Below are 23,269 nucleotides of genomic sequence, written 5' to 3'. Positions count from 1 at the left end.
GAAAGGTCCCAGGTTCAATTCCAGTCAAGGGCATGTACCTTGGTTGAGGGCACATCCCAAGTAGGGGGTGTGCAGGGGGCAGCTGATCGATGTTTCCAACTATCCCTCTCCCTTCCTCTCTGTAAAATATCAATAAAATACATTTTTAAAAAAGTGAAGGAAAAAGTGTAATTCTACAGTTGATGATTATAAAGTTGTAGACAATTAAAAGACTGAAGGGAAATATTTTTAATTAACCTTATTTTTTGGAGCAGATGTAGGTTAATAGCAAATTGAATGGCAAGTACAGAGTTTTCCCTTATAACTCCTACCCCCACACATGCATTACCTCCCCTATTGCCAACATCCCCCACCAGCATGGTATGTATATCTATTACAGCCAATGAACACACATTGACATAACATTATCACCCAAAGTCCATAGTTTTCACTATTGGTGCAGAAAAAAATATTTTTTCAATGTAACTTAGATTTTTATTCCAGCTCACCACGTTGATTTCATTTATTTTTTTTATTTTTATTCAATTTATTGGGGTGACACTGTTTAATAAAATTATACAGGTTTCAGGAGCACAATTCCACAACACATCATCTGTAGACTGTATTGTATGTTCACTATCCTGTAGGGAAAATTTTTTGTAGGAAAGTATTTTTAATTTAGCACATCAAGACTTTGAATGTTGTATCTTATCTATATACATAGTGCAGACCCTAAAAATTTTTTTGTTTCCTCTTATTAAAACAAATATTAAAGCCAATTTAGAGATTTTTATTGAATGCACGTGACATCTAGCATTCAAAGAAAGACTACTACTCTTATTGTCTATAGATTTCTTTTCCATTTCAGTAGGATGCTAAGTGTAAACACATGCATTTATTCTCAAAGTTCCTGGAGATTTTTCGATTTTCTATGAATGACATATTATACTTATTTGGACAATTCTTTAGCAGATAGTGTCACTTGCCTTCCCTCTTGACATTAAATTTGCAAAATTAGGTTTAAGACATGTTTCTTTTTACTTCAAATCAGCAGAGTGCAGAAGTCTTTTTTGCCACTAGGTGGTGGTACAGTTTAGGCTAATAGCCGCTAGATAGTGAGATTCATGGTCAATTAGGGCTCTGCTTGTGAATTGAGAGCATGTCTTTTCTAATTCATTCAGCACCTCCTGTTTTGAAAGCCATGTCTCCTTGCATGGGAATCAGAGATGAACGTTATAGTTTCTGACTTCATAACACTCACGGTCTGGCAGTGAAGACTGACCAATGCAATCAGTAAGAGAAAGCATTATTTGGTTACAAAAAGCACTAACACTGGAATTGAACAAATATACATTAAAATTCTGAAGTTGCTATTATAATAAGAATACATTGGTTAAAATAATTACCTCTTTATCATCTGTTTCCCCATCCATACATTCATAAACTGGTAATAAAATTACAGTGAGCTTTGATAACAGTAGAGATTAAGCTTAATGCTTATACAATGCTTGGCTCACAGTAGATTTATAGAAAATGTTAGGCTGATTCTATTGGAGCTGCTGTAGCAAAATATCATAGACTGGGTAGCCTATAAACAACAGAAATTTAGCTTTCACTGTTCTAGAGCCTGGAAGTCTCAGATCAGGGTGCCTATGTGGCTGGCTGATAGCTGTTTCCAGGTGGCAGACTTATTGTATCCTCACTTGGCAAGGGACCTCTCTGAAGCTTGTGTAAGGCACTAATCCCATTTCTGAAGGCTCCACTCTCATGACTTACGCATTTTTCAAAGACCCCACCTCCAATGCCATCACATCGGGTGTTAGGGTTCAATACATGAAGTTTGGGGCCACACCAACGTTAAGATCATAGTTCTTCTTTTATTCCTTGATTTCATCCATCTTCCAAATTTCTTCTTTACTCAATTCCAACAAGAAACCATTAAATAATACATATCATATAGCAAGATAATTTACGTGAAAATGCATTTAATGAAATTATACTATACAGGCTATGATAACCTATAATCTTGCTGGAATTTGTTTTCAACTCTGTCCGAAGCATCATTTCAGAAATTTAGAAAAGTAGTTCCATTGCTATATAGATAGATTTCTATAAAATAATAGTAGGAGATCCATGGTGCAAGGGAAAATGATAGCAGTACAGCACACTTTTTGAAATATAAAAATTTTACTGAAAGAAAATTATTCCTGAGTTTGTTCTTAAACAAATAGGGATTTGGGGAAGAAAAAAAAAGGTAGTGGAAGTGGTGTTCAGCTAGAGGTAACAGCGTGGCCAAAAATTCAGAGTGAAGGTGGGCATGATGTCTTGGAGAACAACTTCCACAATTCCTTCGTCCTGGTTCTCTCTCACACACAACTCCTACAAACCACTAAAATCCCTGGTATTCAGGCTGGAGGCATTCTTCATTTATTCATATATTTCTAAATATTATACTTAGGGCTCTGGCCTCTGTGTGCTAGCGTTGGCTCATGCACCTCAGCTCCTGCATTGTTCAGAATTCAAGAGGCACAGAATGACTCTCAGAATCTAACAGCTCACACGGGTTATTAGACCCCACTGCAGGCCTGCCAATCACTGAACTCTCTCCCCCATGAGCCAGTGCCAGTGGCCAATTCCCTGGCGTAAACACCACCGGAAGTGAGTGTTTATGGGGAATGAACGCAGGCCTTGGGCGCAAATAGCCCACAGCGTGAACAAGAGTGAAGAGGGGTGACATCTGAGGGGTAAGTGTCCGTGCGTCCCTTACTTCTTCGTTTACATAACCCACTCCTGTGGCAGCTATGCCAAGCCTCGTGTAGGCCAGGAACACTGTTGGCCCCCCCCCCTCCACGCATGTATGCCCACCAGAGCCAACCTTACAACAGATACAACCCATGCTGGGAGTCCTTGCAGGGTGGAGCCCCTCCCCCCATCTTCTGCACCAGAACGCATGTACGTGCATCATGGCGCCAGGCACCCCCTCTTTCCCAACCTCTCCCCGCCGACCCCATCTTCTGCACCAGAACAGGACAAGGCTGAGGAACAGGAGAGGAAAGAACTGGAGGAGGTGGGGGACTTCCTGCAAAGCTTCTCCAGCAAGGCCTCCTTATCAAGAACCTCCATGGCTGTCCGTGGTTCAGACCAGGGCGTGTGCAATGAGCACTTAGGATCTTAAAATTGCAACCGTGCAATCCATGCTATAGATGCAGCCCTCCCTCCGGAAAGAATTTGGAGAGGTCTACCTGAGCACATGTCCTCAAATTGGGGCAAGTGCCTTCATGTCCTCTGGACTGCATTTCCGTGGTTTCTGAAAACAGTCGTCTTTTCTCCTAGCAAGTCTGAATGTTTCATTAAACAATTCTGGCCATGAAATTTAGACCTGGGAAACACGATATACTTCCCCCTGACTCCATCCCTCAAGGTTTTCCGAATACATTTACTGTACTAGAATATGTTGTTGTTTTTTAAGTTTATTTCTCTAGCGCATGGAAGTTGTTCAATAAATGTTGATTTGCAGGTATTTCTATTGTAAGGTTGCTATTATAACATTGATCAAGACTTGACTAGACTAATTTCTGTTCACAAAGCAGGTAGCATGGGAAGAATTTCACCTTCTCCTCCCTTCTTTTTCTATGATGTGCAGAATTTGAATTATATTGGAGTCTTTTTCAGGGAATGTTCACAGTCCTTTACCCTACCAGTAGGAGGACTTCTGCAGGGAGTGAAGCTTGTCTTCCCAGAGATTTGGTTGCAATCCTCCGAAGTCGTCACCCTTCATCTCCATTGACCAATTTCCTAACAATCCTCTCCTCTCACAGCACAGAACACGATTGCTCTTTCAGATCATTGTGACAGTGATTAACAGACATTTATGCACAGTATGAAAATAAGTATCGAACAAGTTTTTTAAGGGGTGCTACCATGGTTCACACGCAGATGGAACCATGGGCAATGATGAACCTGTCTTTCAAAGAGCGAGGGTGTATGTCCCAGGCAGGAAACTTGGAAGTCTATGAGCAGGGCTTCCAGGCTCAGACTGGCAAGCGGGGCTGTAGGTGGATGCAGGTTTCTGAGGAAGGGGGTTGGGCATGGTGGAGAGAGACCTGGCTTTGCCTCAGAGTGCCACGTACGTCTCATGGCTAGTGGAATTTTAACAACTTGGGCCAACCAGACGTTGGGATGTCAAGCCCTGTTAACACGTGGAGTCACAAGATTTTCTGCCTTCCTGGCCCTTACGTCTGTCTTTCCCCCACTAGACACGAGGGACATTCAGTGCTGTATGATGATGGCTCTCACAAGTTCCGTATCTACCAACGAATGTGCACATGTCACGTGTGTGTGCAATTGTGTTTAGTGGCGGAGCCAAGATGCACACCTGAATCTTTTTTACTTCAAGTTCTTCTTCTAGGCGGAGTAGCTAATAGTAGCCTAATAAGTTACTTGTCCGGGAGATAAAATAGAGGATGCCAGTTAAGTGTCAATTTCAGAAAACAGCAAGCAAATTGACAGTAAAGGTATGTTCCAAATACAGTGGGGACCCAATTATCCTAAAAACTAATTCGTTGTGTATCTGAAATCTAAATTCCATTGGGTGTCTATTATTTACTAAATCGGGCCACCTATTCTTTCATTAAAATCATTCAAAAGATACTTTGAATTTTAAGGAACTGTAGAATTTCATGTTCTACGAATCTAGCCTCCAGAAATAAAGAGGAGCCACGTTACCAGTACAAAGACAATCATTATGGTATACCCTAAGTAAAATTACATGTAAAATAAATATATTGAGACATATATTATTTTTAACCAGAGAAAAAAGCCAAGAGCATTTTAAAAAAAAAAAATAGTTTGCATTTGCTCTTAGTTGCATAATACATCTCTGAAAAAATTTAAAGGAAACAGATAACAATGGCATCCTGTGGGTAAGAAGACTGTGCTGCCAGGGCAAAGAGGCAGGCGAAAGAGACGTCACCATATTTTCCATTTTGTGCAATTACACTGTAAACTATGCAAGGCATTGCTTGTTTAATATATTACATTAAAATCAGTCAAAAGGTTAAAAAGTAAACATTGAACAATGGAATACTCTGAGAAACAAAGACTAGTGATTTCTGGTCTTGGCCGTGTAGGCTATGGAGCCTTCCCCTGATGGACTGGAGCAAAGGGGATCATTTGGAAGGCTGGGCCGGCTGCATTCTGCAGAGCTCCCAGCACTGGATGGCACTTGGGGCCACAGGACTGCTCCCCAAAGAATGATGTGCACACAGCCCCCCAACAGGCTGGATCTGCTGAGTCAGTCCGGGTTTCAAACACTGGGTTCCATGTGGCCACAAGTTCCCATTGTTGTTTATGTTTGAAATTTGTTCAGAAAGTGTAGTCTGTGTTGAAGTCAGCCAAGAGCTAGATAGGAAGCAGGTTGAAGGACCCAAACTAGGCTGATGGATCAAGAACTGAAATAAAAGGAACATCAAGTAAAGCTTTTGTGCCGTGAATCTGAAAAACCAGCATATAAATGGCCTAAGGAGGCACACAACAATTGTGTCATCACTAAAAATTTGAAAGGAGATGCTGGTTCTTGTCTACCTGCCAGAGCCCTCCAGGGAATGTCTCCTCACACCACCCCCACCCAGGCACCAACCTGTCGCCCCTCCCCCGATGCAGAATGTCTGGAATCCTACATTCTGACATTTAAATCCAACCTGTTCCTTCACTGGATCCTGAGTGTCTGTTGGAGCAGGTCACCTCTTGGACCTGGACTTGAATTCTCTCATTCTCTCTCAGCGGTGGTCAGTGCCTCAGCCTTCAGGGATGGCTTCAGAAGAAGGTAAGCCTATAGGTTGGAATGGGAGTTGGGGGTTGATTAGTGACCATGATGTACCTCAACACTTGGGATTAAAATGTAATACTTCCACTGGAGAAACATAGTTCGGACTGAAGTCGGGGAAGGAGAGAGCACTGGCCCCCCAAGGACCTTTCACCAGGAGAGACTGAGAGTCCGGGGAAACCTGTGACTGAACAGGAGGGCTCCTCAGAGGTGGTTCAGGATGACTTCAGGGGAAATGCCTGGGTGTGGAGGCAGCAGGCACATGGATTCTTTCTAAAGGAGAGACACGCCACTTCAACATGTGTGTAGAGAGTAGTGGGCTGTGTCGTGGTGGTGGCACAGGGAGGGTCACAGGAAAGCCTAGTCCTGTGCCCTGTATCTTTCTAAGGGATTTCGGTTTAGGATACCGAAGCTATTGGGGCAGTGGGGAGAGGTAGTCCCAGCCAGAAAGTTGTCCAGTGCTGTCTGTGGCCAAGTCCACAATGAAATGTCTGCCCCGAGGGCTGGGCTGGAAGGAACTCCAGCTGCTGCAGCCCAAGCTCCTCCACTGCTTCCAGCCCAGAGCTCACTTCTGAGCCCAGGGAGCTTCTTGTTGTGCTGGACTCCACAGGAGCAGGGCAGCCGGGCAACTTCCACCAGCATAGGGCGGAAAAGGGGGACAGTGACCTGGGTGGTCCTGAATTGTTCCCCTTCTGTGGCAAGTCAGTTCTTCAGACCTACTTCCTCTTGTTGTGTATCCTCTGTCCTGCCTTTATTTTTATTTTTTTTAAATATATTTTTATTGATTTCAGAGAGGAAGAAAGGGGGAGAGAGCGATAGAAATATCAATGATGAGAATCATTGATCGGCTGCCTCCTGCACACCCCACACTGGGGATCGAGCCCGCAACCCGGGCATGTGCTCTGACCGAGAGTCCAACCACGACCTCTTGGTTTGTAGGTTGATCCTCAATCACTGAGCACCCAGGCCAGGCTCCCCTGCCTTTTATCTTTGAAATGAGGGGTTTGCTCATAGTCCACATCCCTGCTTTATAGACAGAGAACAAATGTGGAGTGTGGTTGTTTTTCTCTCAGAACATCTATAAAGGCAGATTTCTTTCTAAAGGGGGCAAGGGGAGTAGCACAGAAGCAGGAAGATGATCTGTATCGTTAGTAAACGTTTTAGGACACCAGTCCTGAGTAATTAGGGGCACATGATGTGTACCTAAGAAGCGATTGAACAGGGGAGTTGGGGGGCCCTTGGAGAATCAGGGGCTCTGCACATCCTCACATTTGACTCTTTTGGATGCTTCCCTCGGACCTCTCCCCTCCCATGGTAACATGGCTTCAGAGGTTCTGACCCAGTCGCACCAATGTTACTGTCCCCCCAATACTGCCCTCACTATCACATGCTCAGGGGGTGGAAGCTGGAGTCCCTCATACTCCCTCTTCTTTCCTCTGCCACAGTGTGCATTGCCAAGAATGCTGTACCCAAGGCCCAAAGTGTCCGCAGCCCCCAGCAGCCCCAGGAGACCAAGGAACCCAAGGATATCCCCCCGGAGGCTGTGAAAGAGAACATGGATGCCAAGGATGGGCTGGTGGAGCTGGCCCAACCAGCCATGGGGGAGCCAGGTGGAGAAAGGGAAGAGGACGGAATGGAGGCACAGCAGGAAGAGAATTGGCTCTTCCTGGACCCAGATATACTGAGTTACATTGACATGCTGTTGTCCCAGGACGACTTGGTCAACAGGGTGAGTTGGCTCCGAGCTCCGAGGTCTACAAGATTCCAGAGCTTGGCACTCCAGCACCCAGATCTGGGTTCTGCTCAGGAGGATTGGATTAAGCTCTGTTCTTTGTTCCTGAGCTGGGTGCATGCATGGGTGATGGGTGTGTCTCTGTGTGCATGTGTGTATGTTGTGTGTGTGGTGTGTGCTTTCAGTGTGTATATGTGGGTGTGCCCTTGTGTTTGTATGTGTATATATTCCTCTGTGTGTGTGCGCTTGGAGCGGATGACCATGAGTAGTAAAACACTCACCTTGTGCAAGAGGATAGGGTGGGTCTTGGCTTTTCTACTTTTCCTCCAGGTCCTGCTTATACCTTCTTCCTTCTGTCCCAGGTGGAGGAGGTCATTCAATCCCGATTCGTGGCACAATTACTTTCCTCAGATTCGCAGTTGGATCTCTCGGCTCTAACTAACGAGTTGTTGGAGCTGGAAGAAGGACTCGCTCTTATCTGGGTGAGTCAGGGGATGGGGGAAACTTAAGAAGATGGAAGGGGGGCTTCAGGTGGGCCATGGGAGGGAGGGACAGATGCCAGGTGAGTTAAAGGAGGAAGGGTCCCTATGTGAGTCATGGAGGGAGGGACTCCAGGTAAACCAGGGCAAGGAGCAGCTCAGAAAAGGGGGCACCTGACTCTGTCCACCCCAGTGCTGCCTGTAGGCATGGCATACCCAGGGGCCAGCTCTGGGGTGGGTGAAGTGCAGGAGGACAAAGAGGAGAGAATTGTAGACAGAAAAGGATGACGGGAAGAAGAGGATTGGGGGCCCAGAAAGGGAGAGAAGGACACAAAGCTGGGGCAGGCAGAGGGATACAGAGGAGAGCCACATGTCTGTTTGGGATTTGAATCACGGTGTCCCCCCTATCCCTCCTTCCCCAACACCACTGTCCCATCACCCACGCTCCTCCTCCTCTCACACATGTGGGCAGAGCATGTCACTGTCCCCCTCTTCCTCCCAGCTGTTAGAGAAGCTGCACCTGTACGAGGAGGAGGAGGAAGAGGAGGAGGATGAGCAGGCACCCCAGAGTGATGGTGCACTCCAATGTGACCCAAGTCCTTCTGAGTCTGTGGCCAGCCAAGATGCCCAGAGAGATGACCACGGCCCCCAGCTGGAGGTCAATGGCAAAGCCTGCCCACCGGAGACTGACATCAAGGATGATCAAAGGCCTGGTCATGCAGATGTCCACCTGTCCAGTCTCCAAGCCTTTGCTGCCCCTTCAGGATGTCTGGAGTGCCCACCCCTCGGGGCTATATGCCCTCCCTCTTCTCCCCAGAGTCCCAGGCGCACTGATTCTGACCTGGGACCCAGGGATGCCACCATTCCCAGGGAGGTCTCTCCTGTCAGGGGGAACGGCGGGCCAGTGGACAGGTCCAGTGAGAAGGAGGGGGACCTCCCCTCCCTGGCCTCTCCTAAGAGCCTGTCACCCAGTGCTCGCTCTCTGAGTCCTGACCCTGCCTCGGGCCTTGCCTGCCCTGAAGGTCAAGGGCCCCGGAAAGCTGCTCGGTCCCAGGCTCCAAAGAGAAAGAGTGAGCAGTCTGTCGCGGGGAGGGGGAGGAAGAGGAAGAGGTACTGCAGCCAGCGTGGAGCAGTGGGGGGCCCCTCCTGCCCTCAGTCAGGCGACCCAAACTAAATGGGACCTGGCTGTGCCCCAGAGGAGCCCAGGGCTCCTTCTCATTTCAGAGCTGATCCTGGCTGTTCTAGGGATTTGGGAGGGTGGGAGGCTGGGAGGGAGGGCATGGTTGTTAGGGTGGGGGTGGGCCTGGGGGGTGGGGGTAGGATCAGCACCTTTGGGACATTGTATTTCAGTTATGAATAAAGATAGTTGTGTTTGAAAATGCTCGGGGGCCATTGTCTTTGTCTCTGTACTTGAGTCTGCGCTGCTCCTTGGAGAGGGGACCCAAGAGGAAGGGAATGTGGGAGGTCAGGGCGCTCTGGATCCACAGGTGAGCCTCAGTCCCTCCTTCCAGATTGAGAGGAATCTCCTTCCGCCTGCTCCTGGCAGCACAGGGCTCTCTGATCCCCAGCGACCCCTCCCATCATCACTTCTACTCCCAAGGCCAGGCTAGACGGATGAGGGGCCTCCCGGAAGAAGTCAGACAATGGGGCCCAGCGATTCTCAGCTCCTCCAGGGTTTCCTGTGTGGGTGGCCTGACCCTAGACCACAAGGCTTGGCCCCAGGTGACCGACTGTCTGCCTCTGTGCCTCCTTACAGGGGAAGCATCCTTTAGTCTCAGTGGGATGATCAAATGTGGAGGGCAGTGGAAGGGTGAGGCTAGAACGAGGGGGTGACAAGAAAGTAATGATGACAAGCCTGTTAGAGGTGTGGACTCGGGAAATGACCGTGGCGGGGGCAGGGGGGAGGATGCCATGTTCCTGTCTGGATTTCTGTGTGGGAGACTCTTGTCCAACTGTGAAAGGAGGACCCATCTGGTGTGGCTGGGGGACTAGGCTCAGGGACAATGGGTCTTCAAGGCCACCCCACAACACTGTTCCTTCTTTTACAACCATGGCTGGACTCGTGTGTGAATAGATGCCAACATAGATTTCTATCCCCGTGGATAAAAAAGTCCTACTAACAAACCGAGACCCAGTTTCGCAAGCACACCAGGACCAGCAGGGGCGGTAGGGGAAGAGTCGCACCAGATACAATACTTCCGGAATTGTTTCTTTGTTACTAATGTTGTGGCCCCACCACATAACAAAGAAACAGAATTTCTGGAGGATGAGGCCCAGAAATCAGGATTTTAAAAAGATTCCCAGGTGATTCTAATGTGCAGCCAAGGTTGAGAACCACTGCCCTAGGCGTACATTACGTTGCGTTTCTGGAGTAACCTACCGCTCTCACCTGATTCCCATCGCCTGATTCTACCGTACATTCAGCCAACCCCATTAACAACTTGGGGAGGTGGCCCTAAACACGATTAGAAGAACCTGTGGTCCTGAAAACATTCTGAGATGAAGCAAGAGCCTCATATACCTGTGAGGGAAAATATTGCAACTGTATTTTCAGTTGTGCAGTATCGATTTTATTTCAGTAAAAGAGCCACAAAGTACATTAAACCTACACAAATAATAATAAATTGAACCTAAAATAAATAATTGTAGGCTTCCTCACATTAAGCCTACCCCTGTCCCAGCCCACGGGAATAGAAAGGTAATAGGCAGGTTTCCCAGTCTGTTCAAGATGCCACAGTCACTGCAGAGAAACTCAATCCCTGGCTCTTTACCAAAGGGTCATTCCATATGGATCAAGATGTATGTCTCACTCACATTCTGGAGAGATTATTTGTCTGGAATCAGACAAAGCATCCAAAATACAATTGCAGTATTACCCCCTCCCTAACAAGCAATATATGGCCATCAAGGATACGAAAGCTAAAGCTAAGTCTGATGCTTCCCATGTGGCCACAGCAACATCACAGCTGCTAGCAGCTCTGTGAGTAGCTCTGTGAGAATCAGTCACAACTTCCCCAGGATCACCCGTGATTTCAGCAGCAGGACAAGGACACTGTCACTGGAAATAACTTGCCTCCTGGTAATGTCATCACTAAGTACCCAACGTTGGCTCTTTCCTCTCAGATGCTCCTATTTTCTCCTTTCACTCACTATTCTCATTTCTATGTCTCATTGTGTAAAAATGTCTTCTTTGCGTGTTTGAATATACTCACACTAGTGGTGTAAACACCTCCAGCTGTGTAAGTGTGAACGCATGAGAAAATGTGTCGTGTGTCTACCCACTGCTCTATGACTCCATGAACATAAAGAGGAGACATCCTTTTGGTATATATATTGCCCACCCTTTTAGTTTTCACTTTTCTCAAACAGTAGATATCTTACATTCAGCATAGAATTGAGTTTTGTGTTTTAATTGGACAGTGTCTTTTTGCTTTTCATAAGAGAATTAAGTGCATTGACTTCGATTCCTGTGAATTCTGTTGGCTTTTATTTGGGGGCCTGGTATTTTACACTGTGTGTTTCATGCGTATATGTGTCTTGCACTATCTTGTTTGCATTTGCTGCTTTTGTTTTAGGCAGGTTGGCTTTTTGTTCTGATGGCTGTCTGATCTACTTCCCTACACTCGTCACTTCCTTTAGACAGCAGTAACTGTCTCCAGCCAATGTTCCTTGGACTCTCTTTCTTCACCCTCCCATGTTCTCCTTCATCCTCCAGTTTGATATCATACCAACATTAAGTGTTTCCCTTGGCAGCAGTAAATATGCCTTCGCTTCCACAAACAACTCTTTGACTTCCAGGCATAAGAGATGGACCAGTCAGAAAGCTTATTCTACAGAATTCCTTCTCTTTCTCCTTTTCTCCCATTTTTCATCCTTCTATCATTTCATTTTCAGACCACCTGACACTGCACTCCATTCCTTCAGCTAGATCCTGCACTTGTTGTCTTCTTAGATTTGACGTTAAGTATATTCCAGGCTCACCACCTCCACTCTGAAGGGAGGAAGTTGTTTTGCTTTGTTTTTTAATACAGGATAAAACAATCAAAAAATGTATATGCCCATAAAATAGGGGGCACGAGAGAGAGCAAATGAGGGAATGGGTTTGAATGCGTTCTGGACTGGGAGGGATAGCACACAAAGTATTGGCTCTAAGACAGCAGGAAGGATGGTGGAGTATCAACAGGTGAAGTCAATAGCTTTTTACAGGCGGCGGGACATGCTGCCCCCAATAAAAAGCTGAGCAGACTCGCGCACTGGTGGTATTTCAAATCCACGGGTCAACCCAGAGGTAGGAGTTTGAGAGAGCTCTTTTAGCACTATTTTCCTGAGAAAATATTAGGTACTTTTTGCTGAGCAACTGTCTGTCTGAGAAAGAAAATGATTGGATTAGTAACAAGAGTTAGAAGATTTAACTTATTGAGCCAAGACTTTTATTATTTATTTCACATTCATGGCTTCTGGTCTTTCTGGAACCTCAAGGTAAGGAAGTTACCTGTGCTTGAATTTGCTGAGATCTGCCTCCCCCACCCCCACCTCCACCCTCCGGCATGTTTAATCTGGACATCTCTTTTCTTGGTCCTTGTCCAACTTCATAACTGACTTTCTGAAGTTACGCCTCAGGAAAGGGCTTTGTTCTGGAAGTGGTTAAATTGGTGAGTTCATGGGGCTGCAGACCACCACTCCGTCTGCTTTTGCCATCCTCTCTCTCCCCTAAGGAGCTGGAAGCCTCATAGCCCTCCTGGCCTCAGCTGCTGTCTCCAGGCCTGCCAAGCAGGGCTCCCTGAACTGAGGGGAAGGGTGTCTGTTAGCAGTTGGATTTCTAAGTTTCACAGGTCCCAGAGCCTTTGGGGACCCTGTGTCCTTTCCTTGTGTCCTCCGGGACAGACGGTGGTTCCTGTGAGTCTTTGTGGATTAGCTCTACTTGCTCAGTGTGGGGTTCACAGGGTGTGGGGCTCATGGGCTACCTCATCACTCTGTGTTGTCATAGGTGCTGCTTTGTTATCCTACTTGCTCTGTAGGGTTTGGTGGCAGATTCAGAGACATTAAAACTTGGCTGCTGCTAACACATTGCATAGAATCCCTATTAACATGTTTAATGTACGTATGGTTTGAGCCTATCCTTTTCATCTAAGCTATTTGACAGAAATATGGAAGACGGCCTCCTTATATTTCTACCTTTGTAAAAATACCAGGTTTTTAATTGAGATGATATATGAACAACATAAATGACCCAAAAAACAAACCCATCACCCATTCATTATGAACTTAAATACTATGCAGGTGTTAAGAATGAGGGAATTAATAAAAATTAACATGGGAGTAACTACACTAAATTAAGTAATTTATACTTTTTAAATAATGTCATTTCATTCAACTTAGTTTTTTTATATTATGTGTGTGCGTGTGCATGTGCTTTTATTATGTGTGTGGACTCATGGAACCACCAACATAACCAGGATGCAGAATATTACCATATAAGGATCCTTTGTCTTATCCTTTGTAGCTACAGCCAACTCTCTCATTCTTTCTGTGTCTACTCTAGCCCCTGGCAACTACTCTGATAAGTATCTATATGATTTTGACATTTCAGGAATTTTTTAATAAATAGGATTGTGTGGTATGAAACCTTTGGAGACTGACTTTTAAAACCCAGCATAATTCCCTTGGGAATCCATCCAAGTTTTGCCTGTATTTATACTTTGTTCCTTTTTATTGCCGCGTAGAATTTCATGGTTTGCTTTGTTTGATCTTTCACCCACTAAAGAAGATTTGAGTGGGGATATTATGAATACAACCTATACACACTCATATATATGTGTTTGTGTGAACATAAACCCATTTTATATCTCTAGGATAAATGCCAAGAGTTCAATTTCTGAGTTTAGCAAATATTTAGTTTTATAAGAAACTTCCATATTCTCTTCTTGCCAGCATTTGGTATTATCATGATTTTTTTGTTTTAGCTATTCTGATAGATGTATAGTTGTATCTCATTGTGGTTTCAATGTGCATTTCCCTAATGTCTAATGATATTGAATATATTTTCCTGTGCTTATTATGAATATCTGTGTAGCATTCTCAGTAAAATGCCTAGCCAAGTCTTTGGCCTATTTTCTAATTAGATAGCTTGTTACTTTTCACTGTAAATTCTCTCCATATTTTACATATAAGTTCTTTGTAAGGTATGTGGTATGCAAATTATTTTCCCCCTATGCAAATTATTCCCCCTCTATGCAAATTATTTTTCCCCCTGGCTGAAAGTTGTCTTTTCATCCTTTATGGGTCTTTCTCAGGGCAAATTCTTCTACTTTGATGAAATCTAGTTTTATAAATGTTTTTATCTTTGTGAATTATGCTTTTATTTTCAAGCACAAAAATTACTGCCTCGCCCCAGGTCCAAGGATATTTCTTCTATGTTTTTTTTAAAATAAAAGTTTTATAGTTTTACATTCTCTGATCCATTTGAATTTTTGTTTTAGTTGTGAATTTAGTCAAAGCTCATTTTCCTGCCTATGGATCTAATAGTTCCAGCTGGCTATCCTGTCTCTTTAAATTGCTTATGCATCCTTTTAAAAATCAGGTATATTTGTGTGTATTCTTTACTCTTTAACAAAAAGAAAATAAAAAGACAAACCCTTAATATTCACCAATTATGGAATGTTAACATTTTTTTAGAGGGGATAGTTCTGAAATTAGAATAAAATACCTTCACATGTCAAATTGGTTAATATGCATAGCACTATTTCCTTTAAACATATTCAAATGAAAACAGTTCAAACCGCTAAAATTACCCGGCCATAAGTAATAAAAATATATTAAGTCAAATTGTTTAATTCTATGCATTTGAATGTGTTCAGAAAAGTCTATTTTAAACATAAACAAGCAAAATCTTAGTTTTCTTGTTTGTTTGTGAGGCTGGAATTGGCGCACTTTGTGCAAATACTGTCCATTTCAGGTTATTATGAAAAGCAATGTCATTCTTGCAAAAGCCATTTTCTGCTTTCTCAACTCCTCAAATGCGATGCAAATTTAGAAAGTCCCTTTTTCCCTTTCTTAAAACACAGTTGGAGATATTTGCATCAGTGAATTATTGTGTTTGTGGTAATATATTTAAATATGTTTTGGTAATAAATCTGAGTAGTTTAATTTGTCAAATAATTTGTGTCAGATATTTTTTAAATATATTTTTATTCATTTCAGAGAGGAAGGGAGAGAAAGAGAGAGATAGAAACATCAATGATGAAAGAGAATCTTTGATCGGCTGCCTCCTGCACGCCCCCCACTGGGGATCGAACCCACAACCCGGGCATGTGCCCTCGACCAGAATCGAACCCAGGACCTTTCAGTCCACAGGCCGATGCTCTATCCACTGAGCCAAACCGGCTGGGGCTGTGTCAGATAATTTTGATTAAAACTAAAACTACAAACCAAGCAGGGTGTGGGGTTTTGTTTTTTCTTTCTTTGAAAAATCCAAGTGGATTCTAACAGTTATGTAAAAGCTTTTGGCAACTATGAAGCTGAGGTCCCAGCCTCCTGGAGGACTTTGGGTCTCACTGTACTCCTGGCCCTTGGACCCTTCTCATAAGCCCCTTGTAGGGACACAAAAAATTCCTCCCACCTTCTAACCTTTTCTGCCTGGGCTAATGATGAAATTAAAATGAGATATATTAACAGAAGCATATGACCAAAGGTGATCGACGTGGATATTTGAGAATGCCATGAGAATAGACCAAGGACACACTGGGCAGTTGAGGCTTGTATTCCACCTGGAACCAAGGAGAAGGGGGGTTGGGGTTTGGGACTTACAAGGGCAGAAAGGCAAGTCATGTGGAGGTAGAAAAGCACATGTTTGGTAAATGTCTTCTGGGCTATTGTAACACTGGGGCACAGAGAGGAATTGAATCGAAAGGGCCTTGCTAGGTTCTTCCCTGGCTATCACACACCAGCTCATTTCAAATGGTAGTTATCTGCGATGAGATCACCCTCCTGGAGCAGTAAAGGGGAAGGTCAAAGGGTTTTCCAGAGTCTTTTTTTTTTTCCTTAAAAATAACCAGCTTTTAAGAATCAGTATCCCAAAGAGGCATATTTGCTCTTAGCAAACTCTGCTCTCCCTCCCACCCCTCCTCAATAAAATGGTTTGATCTCAGAAAAAAAAGTTATATGAAAATCTAAAAGTGTTGCCCAGCCAGTGTGGCTCAGTGGTTAAGCATCGACATATGAACCTGGAGGTCACAGTTCGATTCTTGGTCGGGGCACATGCCCAGCAGGAGGCAGCTGATGGATGATTCTCTCTCATCATTGATGTTTCTATATCTCTGTCCCTCTCCCTTTGTTTCTGAAGTCAATAAATATATTTTAAAAAAACATTTAAAAGTGTTTAAAAGATTCCAGTTAATCTTGAACACATTTTGACAGATGTGTGTATCTCTGTCAAGATATCGATGTATTTTGAGAACTTGAGTCCCATTGGAGTTGTGTGTTTTTGAGACCAGAATCTCTGCAAATGAAAGTACATTTAGGTCACCTGGATACCTTGTCAACTGCAGATCCTTACTGAGGGAGGCCTGAGGGTGCTCCCAGGTAATGCTGATGCTGCTGACCTTTGACCAAACTTTGAGTAACATGATTATAGGCTAGTGGTTTGCAGCTCTAGTTAAATATTCACCTATGGAGCTCTTAATTATGCCTGACCCTGGAATCAATACAATTAATTTAGAATCCTTGGGATTAGGCTCCAATCACTGTCATGTTTAAAGTGCAGTCATTATGTTCTAAAACAGAGAGATCCAATGTGTAGGGAGAAGCTGGCATCTCTTAAAAACTACAAGGATTAGTTCTGTCTCTGTCCTACTCTTGGAAACCTCAAATGAATTTCAAATTTGGGACAGAGGTAGAAACCAAACCAAAATAACCCTGAAAACACCCAACACCAGAGGACATTGGTAGACATTTGCATACAACATGACCCGTATGCCATGAGGTCAGTTTCCTCCGAATATTAAGAGTAAAGTCTTAATAGTGCTCGCTTCGGCAGCACATATACTAAAATTGGAATGATACAGAGAAGATTAGCATGACCACTGAGCAAGGATGACATGCAAATTCATGAAGCATTCCATATTTTCTTCTTTTTTTTTAAAATATATTTTATTGATTTTTTACAGAGAGGAAGGGAGAGAGATAGTTAGAAACATCGATGGGAGAGAAACATCGACCAGCTGCCTCCTGCACATCTCCCACCGGGGATGTGCCCGCAACCCAGGTACATGCCCTTGGCCGGAATCGAACCTGGGACCTTTCAGTCCGCAGGCCGACGCTCTATCCACTGAGCCAAACCGGTTTCGGCCATATTTTCTTTTTTTTAAAAAGTAAAGTCTAACAAATAAGTCAAAAGCTATCCTGTTACTGGTTCAAAGTCCTTGTGCCTGATGCTTTGAAAGGCCAAAACTCAAAATGTCAGAGTTTGGAGCAAGGAAATGTTTACTGATTGAGAAGGTGGGAGACTCAAATTCATTTTAAGAAAGTAGAGAGTGCAGACGTCTTTAATATCAAGGGAAGGGGGAAACGGGAATGGCAAGAAGTGATTGACGAACCAAGGGGGCACTGATTTTGAGATTTATCTATGTTGTTATGTGCATGAATTTTTATTGCAGAAATAATAATCATTTGAATGGATATACCATAGTTTGGTTAATCATGTACCTGTTCATAGAAATCTCAGTGGTTTTTCACTTTGGGGATATAACCAAGAAAGCTGCTATGAACAGTCATGTACGAATCTTTGAATGGACACATGTTTTGATTTCTCTTGAGTAACACTTTGGAGTGAAATGGCTGAACCACAAGCTATCTCTCTGCTTGTTGACAGCACCCGGTTTGAGCAAATCCCCATTTCCTTAGACCCTCACTCAAATTCCTCAACCAAAGCCCAAATCCTGTAATATGTGTTTTTTTTTTCTAATATACTATTACTGAGACATCTCATGGTTCCCCATTGTGTGTTTCCTCATTGAAGAAAGTCATAAACTCAACCTATTGTAGGTGTGTTCTGGTGGGCTGGGGCTGAACTGCCTTTCCAGGTTTCTTGTTTACTTCATCTAAATTGCCTAATTTATTGGCAGAAAGTTGTTTATAATATGTTCTTAGTCTTTATTTACTGTCTGTAGAATCTATAGTAATGTCACCTTTTTAATTCCTATATTGGTCATTTGTATCTTCTCCACTTCTTTCCTGATTAGTCTTGGCTAGTGTATTGATCTTATCAAAGATTTTGGTTTTGTTGATTTTCGCAGTTTTTTTAAATTTCTATATCACTGATTTCTGCTCAGATTGTTATTTCTGTGCTTTGGCTTACTTTGGGTTTAATTTCTTTTCTATTTTTCTATTTTTTTTTTTTTGTTCCCTGGGTTCTTGAGGTGAAATCTGAAGTCACTGACTTGAGACATTCCTTCTTTTCTAATATGGAGATTTTAGTGCTATAAATTTCCCCCTTAAGTGTTGCTTTACTGTCATACCATAGATTTTGATATGTTTCATTTTAATTGAGTTTAAAACACCTTGATATATCTTTTTACATTTTTTTTCTTTGAATCATAGGTTATTTAGAAGTATATTATTTAGTTTCCAAATAATTTGGAATTTCTTCATTATTGCTTTCTAATTTAATTTCATTGTTTTCAGAAAATATATTTTGTGTGAATTTTCATCATGTCAAAGTTGTTTCAATTAGTTTTTTGGCTTAGTGTTATCAAGTTATATTTTTTTTATCCTTTTACTCTTTAGCCAAGTTGTCTTTATATTTAAAGTGCATTTCTTCTTATAGGTACATATAGGCTAAACTTTCATTATTTTTTGTATGTCTTACTTTACATATATTGTAAATTCCACACTACACTGGTATTATCATTCTTTAAACAGTAAAATACTTTTTAAAGAGATTTGAATATAAAAACAATTAATTGCTACCAGCAGCTCAGCAGTTAGAGCATTGGCCCATGTACCAGAGAGTGCATGCCTCCTGCGTGCCCCACACTGGGGATCGAGCCTGCAACCCAGGCATGTGCCCTGACCGGGAATTGAACCATGATCTCCTGGTTCATAGGTAGATGCTTAACCACTGAGCCATGCCGGCCGGGCTATCCTATTCTTCAGTATGCAAGTTACACTTGGATTTTGGTTCTAGCTTAAAGGATTTTTATAAAATATCTTAATGACATTCTTCTTTATGGAAAGAGACTTCAGGGGGAATAAACAAAATGTCTATGTCGGTTAGAGATTTAGTTTCGCTGTGGAAGGATGACCTGTGTTTCAGGAATTAGGACAGAATGTTGTTTAAAATTTTGATCTTTGCGAAAGTCGGCGAGCATTCATAGAACCAGTTATTTCACATTCTTTGGACCACACCATGTGGTTCTCTTACTCTGTCTCTTCTTCCCGTGATCCAGTCCTACGTGCAAACCAGAGTGTACAATAACTTCACCACTTTAAGCAAGAGCATGAAGGTTTCTGATGATCTGAAAACCTCTTTCACTTGCTCGCCAATAGCCTTGCTTTCTGGGTCTATGACAAATAAGGCGTTCTGCATGAAAGCTGGTAGTGATTGGAACTTGGCAATCCTGGCAGACTTTCTCAGGATGGTCTGAGGTTTAGAGAGAAGAGAATAAGCACTGAATTCCAAATAATGGCAGTGCAGTTTAGGGAACCACTGGGCTGATCTTTATTGTGGAGATGGCCTGCAGAATAGGAAATACGTTGCTATTGTCCTGAGTTATTTTGTCCTTGGTCATTCTAGCTGGCCAAGAAGAGCTAGCAGTTAAGAGTGTCTCGGCTCACTGAAGTGAAAACATGAAATACTTTTAGTGCTAATAACTGCCTCTAATTATACAATTTGAATTCTGTTTCCCTGCTGTTTGCTTTGTTAGGGACCCTGGGACAATACTGTGGAAGGAGGCCAGGATCGTCCTTGGCCATTTGCCACTTACCAATGCCTCCTCCATCGGCAGACATATGGATGTAATACACTCACTGGGAGAGCACAGTAAGTAGCACGGGCCTCCCTTTGGGATTGTCTGGTTCTTTGTGATGCTGGTGACCGCTGCTGATGTGGTGGTTTCCTGGTCTCTATGCATTGGGTTGTCATGGGTTTGTTTCCTTCCCTCAAAGGGAGGCAAGATTCAAAAGCTAGATCAAGTGGGTTTGGTTGCCAGCTTCCAGAAGTCTTAAGTCTCATTGTTTTTAAGTTTAATGAGAAAGCTTTGAAGGATTTTAATAACACCCCGATCTGGAAGAAAACTCTACTAAGTCAGAGATGGTCTATATATGAGCAAGAGTGGGGCCAGAGACCACTGACGGGGGGCTGGGCGGGGGGAGTTACAGAAGTCTAGATTAGAGATGATTGTGCCTGAGATTAGCGGGATCCTGGTGAAACAGCTGGATTCAAGCAGAGACGATAGAATTTACTGGTTCGTTGGATACAAGGTGTGAATGAAAACAAAGAGTGAGGGACCGGAGGTGCACCCACATCTACAAAGCAGACATTACAGTAACTACAGGAGGTGGGAGAGCTGCTTGGTGGGAGAGGCTCACGGGGGGCAAAGATGGGAACAGAAAGCAAATGATATAATCAAAGGTAAAGAACTTCAAAAGAAAATACATAGTAAAAGACCATGGGCAGAGAAAGGTTCCATCTTTCCTCCCTGACCCCACAAGTTCCTGTGAAGTGGACATTTATCTGGTTTGAGGAAAACTGGTCTCATCAAGTGAGGGTAGGTGCCAGGTCAGCTAGAACAGAAAGCGGGCTATCAGAAGCAAGATCAAGAATCTAGAGATTTATGCAAATTCTAAAGATACTGAAAGTCCACAGGGACCGAGGATGCAAATGAGGCCAGAGATGAAAGAGCTGGAAGAAAAAGCATGAGGGCCCCTGACCCTAGCACTGTCTGATAAAAGCCATCATGGAAAATAGACTGAGGGCACATGCTGATAAGGAATGAAAAACAAGGAACAAGAACATTTAGTTTAAAGGCCAACCCGTAGAACTTACCATTGCCAAGTTTCCGCCTGGAATGTGAGCATCATGGTACTCACGTCCCCGGGTCAACAGGAGGGCATGGGTGGCGGTCTTCTCTCTGTTTTACAGTTGAACTTGGGGGTGGGGGGTGGGGGGAGGTCTTTACTAATTTACACATTTACTGTTGAGTAGAGTAATTGTGACATCAGAGGGAAAATATCCAATCATGGTTTTGTGCTTTTCTTTTGAAATTTCTCCTCACTTTTATTAGTCTTTTACATCTATACTCGTGTCTTACTTCTCACCTGCTTTATAGGTTATGGTATAGTGTACAATGTCCTAACATTCTAACATCTTTCAGTTTCAAATGGATCTTTGGCAGTTTTGTGACCTAGGGTTTTGAAATATTCAACGGGAACATATCTCTTCTCATGAATCTCAGCCGTGTTAACATCAATCTTTCACTTTTTCAGAAAGGGGGCACTGCGGCCTGCATGGCCAGATCATCATCATGTCACCTTGTGACATCATTAATGTCTGGATCATGTCTGGATCCCCGCAGTGAGCATCCAGGTGATCCCTCTCTTATGAAAGACATGGCAACATCGTCAAACAAAATATGAACCTTGACACCGTTAAACATCATTCCTTCTTTATGAAATCTTAACTACTGGTATGTTCATTAAGGAATTCACCTATATTGCTTTCTTAGGCTACGAGTGAAACTTTGTTTTCAAATCTCCTGTGACCCAGTTGATGGAATTGTAACTTGAAAGTTACAAGAGGGCCTCTTTCAGGATGTGAAAAGGGGGAGAGATTATGTAAGAGCAGTTTATGTTTGTGAATGGAGAAACTAGTTCTGTCATGTGAGAGGTTCACTGAATAATGAGCAGGTCAAGTGTGTTAAGTAGTTTTTATTGAGAGTTGCATTTTCCAATACCAAAAGGTTCTTATACACGTTTTAGCTTTGAAGGAAGGATTGAAAGGGGTTGGCATAAGTCAACAATGGTGTTTTGTTAAATGTGCTTATAGGAAGCAAATATTTTTTCAAGGACAAATAATTAGAAACTGTGATAGCAACCTTCTGTTATAAGGTAAGTTAAGATAAAATAATGTATCATCTGTATCTGTGTTAACACAAGGCCTAAGATGTGCTGAACCGGCTAAGTGGACATTTTACGATGGATTGGCAAGACAAAGATTGTAGATGCCACCTACTGAGGCAGCGACAACCTTCACATTTAAGGTAATATTGCTCCACCCTAGAACACTTACCTTTAATTACATATTCAATATTTGCCTTCTCATTGTACCATCGGCTTCCTAAAGGCAAGGATCAGATTCTCAGAATTTTTCACTTCTGGCCGGCTGTAGCCTCTTAATAAATATTGACTTAAGAATAACCTACCTTTAATTTGGGAAAATTAATCAGCTTAGAAAACTGCTAATTAATACACCAATTTCTTCTATTAACCCAACTTTAGCTATAAAATTGAGATAGGAGTAGGAAAACACAAATTTCACCAATAACAGTCCTTTTAATCAGTATTTTCTAACTCATCTTTCTGCAACAAGCCTTCTTCTAGAGATGGTTTTGATCTGCCTTTTGAGAGGAATGTAGCCAATAACAGTATCCCATGGGGAGCAGATAGAAAAGGCCAAGAGCCTAGAAATTAAGAAATTATATAACCAATCCACCCAAGTTATATGTATAACACATTTTTTTGAATACTGACACAAATGACATTTGATATTGTTTGTGGCATTGAGGAGACCCTTGTCGCCCGACTAAAGTATTTTGAAATCAATTAATTCACTACCAATATTTGTTTCAATGCTAACTATCAGGCATTTCACAAAAGTGCCAAGAGAAAAACCATCAGATATATTCATCAACAATTATAGTGCAAGAAACAAGAAATTAGACTCTTCTGGAAACTCCTTAGGAGCAAAGTAAAATGCCTTAACTTTGTTAATCTAAACTAACAGGCCAGAGTGATGGGCAACAAGCATTTCTCTGAGATCCAAAAGAACAGCTATTTAGGAAGCACTGATTCAGGCAGAAACCCAGATAGCATTCTGATTAGGGGGTGAAGGCAAGGGGTTTTTATGAGAAGGGGAAGAATAATCACATTAATAGAAGGGAAGGCATTTCTATTGGTGCTAATAAGCCAAGGAAGGCATTTCTATAGGGCAGATAAGCTAAGTTATTGCTTAGCTATACATAGTGCTGCTGATTCTAAAGG

The 23,269-nt window shown here is 42.9% G+C and overlaps 1 protein-coding gene and 1 non-coding gene across 2 annotated transcripts; both read left to right on the top strand.

Annotated features, from left to right (window-relative positions):
- The first annotated feature begins 5,705 nt into the window (after nucleotides 1-5,705).
- On the top strand, nucleotides 5,706-9,269 carry LOC111826850 (NUT family member 2D-like). Its single transcript, XM_023757360.1, has 4 exons — nucleotides 5,706-5,803; nucleotides 7,249-7,532; nucleotides 7,898-8,017; nucleotides 8,517-9,269. The coding sequence occupies exons 1-4, from the start codon at nucleotides 5,788-5,790 to the stop codon at nucleotides 9,186-9,188; spliced, it is 1,092 nt and encodes a 363-aa protein (XP_023613128.1). The 5' UTR covers nucleotides 5,706-5,787; the 3' UTR covers nucleotides 9,189-9,269.
- Nucleotides 9,270-17,032: 7,763 nt separating this feature from the next.
- On the top strand, nucleotides 17,033-17,139 carry LOC111826866. The gene has a single exon (XR_002830294.1). It is a non-coding gene; the product is annotated as a U6 spliceosomal RNA (small nuclear RNA).
- The last annotated feature ends 6,130 nt before the right edge of the window (nucleotides 17,140-23,269 follow it).

This window comes from Myotis lucifugus, unplaced genomic scaffold (assembly GCF_000147115.1).
Source record: "Myotis lucifugus unplaced genomic scaffold, Myoluc2.0 scaffold_106, whole genome shotgun sequence".
Classification (NCBI taxonomy): Eukaryota; Metazoa; Chordata; class Mammalia; order Chiroptera; family Vespertilionidae; genus Myotis; species Myotis lucifugus.
This window is presented reverse-complemented; position numbering and strand designations above follow the sequence as displayed.

What these genes read in the sequence shown, in the direction of transcription:
- LOC111826850 (XM_023757360.1), top strand. An exon ending in AGGACGACTTGGTCAACAGG is followed by an intron (nt 7,533 to 7,897) that starts GTGAGTTGGCTC and finishes CTTCTGTCCCAG; the next exon opens with GTGGAGGAGGTCATTCAATC. An exon ending in AAGGACTCGCTCTTATCTGG is followed by an intron (nt 8,018 to 8,516) that starts GTGAGTCAGGGG and finishes TCTTCCTCCCAG; the next exon opens with CTGTTAGAGAAGCTGCACCT.